Source organism: Scyliorhinus torazame, chromosome 1, assembly GCF_047496885.1.
Source record: "Scyliorhinus torazame isolate Kashiwa2021f chromosome 1, sScyTor2.1, whole genome shotgun sequence".
Classification (NCBI taxonomy): domain Eukaryota; kingdom Metazoa; phylum Chordata; class Chondrichthyes; order Carcharhiniformes; family Scyliorhinidae; genus Scyliorhinus; species Scyliorhinus torazame.
In genome coordinates this window covers 244,639,832-244,645,895 of record NC_092707.1, presented here as the reverse complement: position 1 = coordinate 244,645,895, position 6,064 = coordinate 244,639,832, and the positions used below count along the sequence as shown (strand labels likewise).

Genomic DNA, 6,064 nt, shown 5'->3' with positions numbered 1-6,064 from the left:
ACCTTCAAGTTAGGGTGAGCACAACAGGCGTATGCAAATTGCCCTGCAACAGCCAATCAGCAGCTCTGCTCTACTGCCCTCTGCTGGATGCTTGTCTTCACTTGAACAGCTAGGGTCTCTTGCTCAGGTACACCTTCAAGTTAGGGTGAGCACAACAGACTTATGCAAATTGCCCCCCGCAACAGCCAATCAGCAGCTCCGCTCTACTGCCCTCTGCATGGGTGTTTAGTCAGAGGGTTGGCAGTCTTTCGAACTCTCTACCTGAAAAGATTGTAGAAGTAGAATCTTTTAATATTTTTACGGTAGAGGTGGACAGATCCAACGGAAGCAAGGGGGTGAAAGGTTATTGGGGTCGTCGAGAATGTGCAATTGTGGTTATAAGCAGATCAGCCATGATCTTATTGAATGGCGGTGCAGGCTCGATGGGCCGAATGGCCTACTCCTGCTCCTTGCTCGTATGATCGTTTCATTAAATCTCTTTAAGCACTGCATCCAGCTGCAAGGAACAACATTCCTGCTGCTCACTACCTCAGTAACTTCCAACCACACCTTTTGAGTTTGGGAAGCTTCCCTGTAATTCCCATTCACAGGAAATGCTCCCTTCCCACTCTCAACACCTCCAGCCTGACATCCAGGGAAGAGTCAGTGAACTTGGAGAACAGCCTTTCCATGACTTCCTGTTATCATCCTCCTTTCGTCTTCCCAAGGAACGTTGAATGCAACCACTCTTGACTCCTGCCAGGGCAGCTGTAAATGGGAAGCCTTTCATTGGCGCGCATTGTCATCACGCCCAAATTCTGTGATTGGTCAAGAAACCTGAAAGCAGGACACTTGAGTTAAACAGCAATGAGAAACCTGCAGCTGAAACGAAAGGCTCTCTGACCTGATAGAATCATGGAATACCGACAGTGCAGAAGGAGGCCATTTGGTCCATCGAGTCTGCAGCCACCCTCTGAAAGAGCACCCTATCCAGTTCCACTCCCCTGCCCCATTCCCGTAACCCCATCTCATCTTTTCATCTTTGGACAGTGCGGGTCAATTTTAGCATGGCCAATCCGCCTACCTTGCACATCTTTGGACTGTGAGAGGAAACTGGAGCACCCGGAGGAAACCCACGCAGACACAGGGAGAATGTGCAGACACCCGAGGTCAGAATTGAACCCGTGTCCCTGATGATGTAAGGCAACTGTGCCACCCGTACCAGCTCCCCTCCAACTGAGAGCAGTGTGAGGGAATAACATTCTGCCCATTGAGTCTAAAATTCTTCCTTCAGGAACCTCTAAAATCACTACTTCAAAAGCAATGAATATTTGGCTACAGCTTAAGTTACAACAAGCTCACGGAAATTGGGCAGCTCCACAGGAAGAGTAAGTTATTTAGTAAGACCGAGAACTACGCTTGCTGTCAAACCAATGGCCTTGCCCAGCATTTGTCGCTGTGAACATATGAGCATAAGAAGGAGGAGCTGGAGGAGCCCGCTCTACCATTCAATATGATCATGGCTGATCCCATCTCGGCCTCACCTCCACCTTCCTGCCCACTCCCCATAACCCTTCATCCCGTTACTATTAAAAACCTATATATCTCCTCCTTCGTGTTTCGGTGTCCACTGCAGTCGGGTGGAGAATTCCATAGATTCGCAAGCCTTTGAGTGAAGTAATTCCTGCTCATTTCGGCTTTAAATCCTTAGCTTAAAACTATGGCCTCTTATTCAAGAGTGTGATTATGTCCACACGTTTCATTAAATCACCTTGATGTAATTTTCAGATGGCTTTTTTGAGTTGCCAATCTTTTTGGAAGCTTGTTTTGTCAGGGTTTTCTATGTTGGTGTGTATCTGAACTCTGTACCAGTTTAACTCTGTGCCAGTGGACCGTGACAGCCAAAGAGCGAGGAATGCGAGCCTGCCAAGTTGGAGAGCAGTAAATCTTTCTCCCTTCATACAAGACACTCTTCTGCACAGTCCGCAAAAATGTTAACCTATGATGATGTTTTAAAGGATATCGGAGATTTTGGAAAATACCAGAGATGGATTATCCTGCTTTTGTCTTTCAGCGGGGTGACATTTTCATTCCTGATTGCAGTATCTGTTTTCCAGGGAGACATTCCGAATCACTGGTGCAGAGGTTCTCCTGGCACGGTGGAGCTGAGAGAAAAGTGTGGGTGGTCTCTGGAACAGGAAAGGAATTACACAGTGCCTCTGGAGAAACCGGGCAGCTCCTCGCACAGCCAATGTGAGCATTATAATATAGACTGGAACGCAACTTTTCTCAGCTGTGACTATCCCGTGCCATTACTCACAAATAACTCCGGTGACGTACTACGCACACCTTGTCAGAATGGTTGGTTTTTTGATGGTTCACGTACAACAATCATAAGTGAGGTAAATATGATTACATTTGCTTCATGAATGTATAACAGGATCTACGTTTGCAAACTGGTAATATTGTTGCTGGTTCCTTTTGATCTACATGTGTCTAATCGTGAAAGTGAACCTTTCTAAGGTTGACAGGAGGCTTCATGGTATCCAAACCATTTACAGCACAGAAGGCCATTCAGCCCAAGGTACCTGTGCTAGAGCTATTCAGTCTGGACCCACAACTCAGTTTGATCCCTGTGAACTTGCAAATCAATCTCCATGAACATGTAAAATTTCCTATTGTACGTTCCTATGGACTCATCTCCCATCTGCCTTTCGAGCTTTACGTTTTAGATCTCCCTGTGGAAATATTCTCCTGATTTCCATTCTTGTTCTAAAGCCAATTATTTTAAGTCTGCGCCCTCTGGTTACCAATCCACTTGCCTTGGGAAACAGTTTCTCCCTACTTTGCTCTATCCAAACCCCCCACAGTTTTCAATACCTTTATAAGGTCGCCTTTCAAGAATCTACTTGAAGGAGAACAATCCCACATTACTGATTCCTCTCATCCCTGGCCTCACCCTGATAAATCATTGACAGTACATCCGGAAAACAAGGTGACAGATTCCGTTTATTTTTCCTTCGGACGTGGGGAGCCCTTAAAGTTTAATTTACACCTGTGAATAATTTACAGAAATCGCAATAAACCATTGTCACTCATACCTTCCTCAATCTGTACATGTGGTTTCTCCTAAGTCATGGAATGTAAGAGTCCTTTTGTCCTCGTGCCTTGTCAGGTTGAAGAAAAGTACGGAATCCAGATTCTCCAGCTGTCTCCAGACAATGAACAATCTTGAATAGCGTTATTATGTTGGCACATCTCCATAAAATTGTTACCTTCTCTCCCTGAACTGAGTCCAGCAGCCCAATTCTGGCTGTGATCTATGTTCAGTTCGCCCCTCTCTTTCTATCTGCTATCTTGCATTTTCCATCGACCTCAGGAAGACTTTAATTGTGGCTAAGAATGAGAATGAGAAAAGGAAAGATCAGTTATTGGGTATCCTGATCTGCTAACACCATTGCGTGGATTGACTAACTTTGACTTTAGACCTTTTATTGGGTCCATCCTCAGTCTGAGGTCTAAGGTCTGAAACTAACTATCTAAAATAATGGATTTGTTTTAATCGCACATCCTTTAAAAGGATTAGCAAGTTGCAGATTTAACCTGCAGAAGCCCCAGTTAATGGCTCCTTGCCAAAGATGACCCTCATAGTGTCACTGAACCCTCCTCTCTGTTTTGGTGGCAGAGTTATTAACACTCCTGGAGGGATGATCTTTTTGTTGGCTGACATTTGCTCTCCAATTTATTTGAACCATCTTGGTAAAGAACCTCTTTCCATTGCTTCGTGCTGTTTGGTCATCTCAAGCTACTTCATTATTATTTTTTTTAATGCCTTTACGGGATGTGGGCGTCACTTACTAGGCCAGCATTTATTGCCCATCGCTAGTTGACCTTCAGAAGCTGGTGGCGAGTAGCCTTCTTGAACCGCTGCAGTCCTTTAGGTGTGGGTACACTCACTGTGCTGTTAGGGAGGGAGTTCCAAGATGTTGCCTCAGCGCCAGCGAAGGAATGGCGATATATTTCCAAGTCAGGGTGGTGAGTGACTTGGAGAGGGACCTCCAGGTGGTGGGGTTCCCAGGTATCTGCTGCTCTTGTCCTTCTAGATGGTAGTTGTCGTGGGTTTGGAAGGAACCTTGGTGAGTTATTGCAGTCCATCTTGTAGATGGTACACATGGCTGCCATTGTTTGTCGGTGGTGAGGGTTTGAATGTTTGTGGAAGGATGAGATATCAAGTGGACTGCTTTGTCCCGGATGGTGTCAAGCTTCTTGAGTGTTGTTGGAGCTGCACTCATCCAGGCAAGTGGAGGGTTATGAGCCGTAGGATTCCTCGTCTTTGGGAGCCACAGGATTAATGTGCCTAGTCCAGTTCAGTTTCTGATCTATGGTAACCCCAAGGATGTTGATTGTGGCAATTCAGCAATGGCAATGCCATTGAATGTCAAGGGGCGATGGTTAGATCCTCTCTTGTTAGTGGTTTCCCTCATCATAAAATCAAGCATGGGGCTGTTTGCCTGCAGTTCCACAGTGTTCAGTTCCACTCACGACATCTTTAAGAATGATGAGGTTCATTCAGCCAACAACAGAAGCTGAGTAATATCCATGTTTGGGATGACAGGTGGCAGTTATCATTCACAAAATCTCAAACAAAGTCCCAGCCTTACCCCCACCTCTATTCACAGCATGGAAATTATCATTTCAGATCTGTTGTGATCTCATTTAACGGCGGAGCAGACTGGATGGGCCGAATGGGCTACTTCTGATCCTTCGTCTTATGGTCTTATCATGGAACACCACTGTCCAGCCATATCAACATGGTGGCTCGTGGAGCAGTGTATCAGAGAGATCATGTATTATTTCTGATGCATTTACCGTGATATTTTCTACTGGTCCCTGCCCAAAGGCAGGCCCTATTATTTGCCAAACCACAGAAAAGTCTTGTGATTTATATTTTACTATGGTTAGAGTGAGGACGAGGGAGACCCCAAGTCTATTTCAACGGGGAACCGAACCTCATGCTGTTGCCATTAATCTGAGCCACACTTTAACTGGCTAACCAACCTTTGTTAACTGGCTTCCCATATAGGTTATTTATCCATTCATTAATATGCAATCTCATTTAGCTCACTCACAGGGCAAATCTGATTTCATACTTACTTGGTGAACTGACCTTTGCTGTGAACACAAGTCCATTTGGGTGTTGAGCTGGAATAGTACTGTGGAAGTAAATGGCTGTGCTGCTATTTCTACTGGATGGGGCACAGATCACAGAGTTCAAGATGGAGTATGGGCAGGGTGGAGATGAGGAAATTGATGAATATGGGGGTGAAGACATTGAGGAGATTAAATCATTAGATCCCAGACCTTCTGGTCTCTGGATGTTTTGGGGACTGTGCCTACCCCAAAACTACATTTTGGGAACCTGTGGAATTTCCGACTCACTGTCTCTCAGCACATGTGAGAGAAAGAACTTGCATTTATGTTGTGCTTTTCAGATTCTGAGGATATCCCAAGCCATTTCAACACCAATTAATTATTTTTGAAGTTCAATGAAATTTGCCTTGTGACAGATGTGGCAGCCAATTTGCACACGAGAAGTTAAATAATCAGTTAATCTGTTTTGAATGATGTGCATTAGCCAGGTCACCTGCCCAGAACTCTCTGCTACTGGGGCGTAAACTCTTTTCCCTTTCCCTGTGCAGGAATATTAAATCTTGGTTGAATATATTATCATGAAAATGAAATGTTATTTCAGGACTGGATTTTGAAAGGTTATTTGCGAAAAGATTCCCGAGACTTCTGGTTAAAAGGGGATCAATGAAAAGGTTGTCAATTAGTCAGACTAGCTCATTTCGTTGATACTAAAGAAAAGACGGCACGGTGTCATGGTGGTTAGCACTGCTGCCTCACAGTGCCAGGGACCTGAGTTTGATTCTGAGCCTGCATGACTGTCTGTGTTGAGTTTGCACTTTCTCCCCGTGTCTGTGTGGGTTTCCTCTGGGTGGTCCAGCTTCCTCCCACAGTCCAAAATGTGCAGATTAGGTGTCTTGGCCATGCTGATTTTAAAAAAAAATGTTTATTGAAAATT

General features: G+C 44.9%; 1 protein-coding gene across 1 annotated transcript in view; it reads left to right on the top strand.

The window, feature by feature from the left end:
• The first annotated feature begins 1,909 nt into the window (after positions 1–1,909).
• LOC140420062 (solute carrier family 22 member 3-like) overlaps positions 1,910–6,064 on the top strand; it is a 63,782-nt gene continuing 59,627 nt past the window's right edge. The window contains exon 1 of the mRNA XM_072504091.1: positions 1,910–2,381. Coding sequence (XP_072360192.1) covers positions 1,971–2,381 — 411 coding nt within the window. The 5' untranslated portion in view covers positions 1,910–1,970. The remainder of the gene's footprint in view (positions 2,382–6,064) is intronic.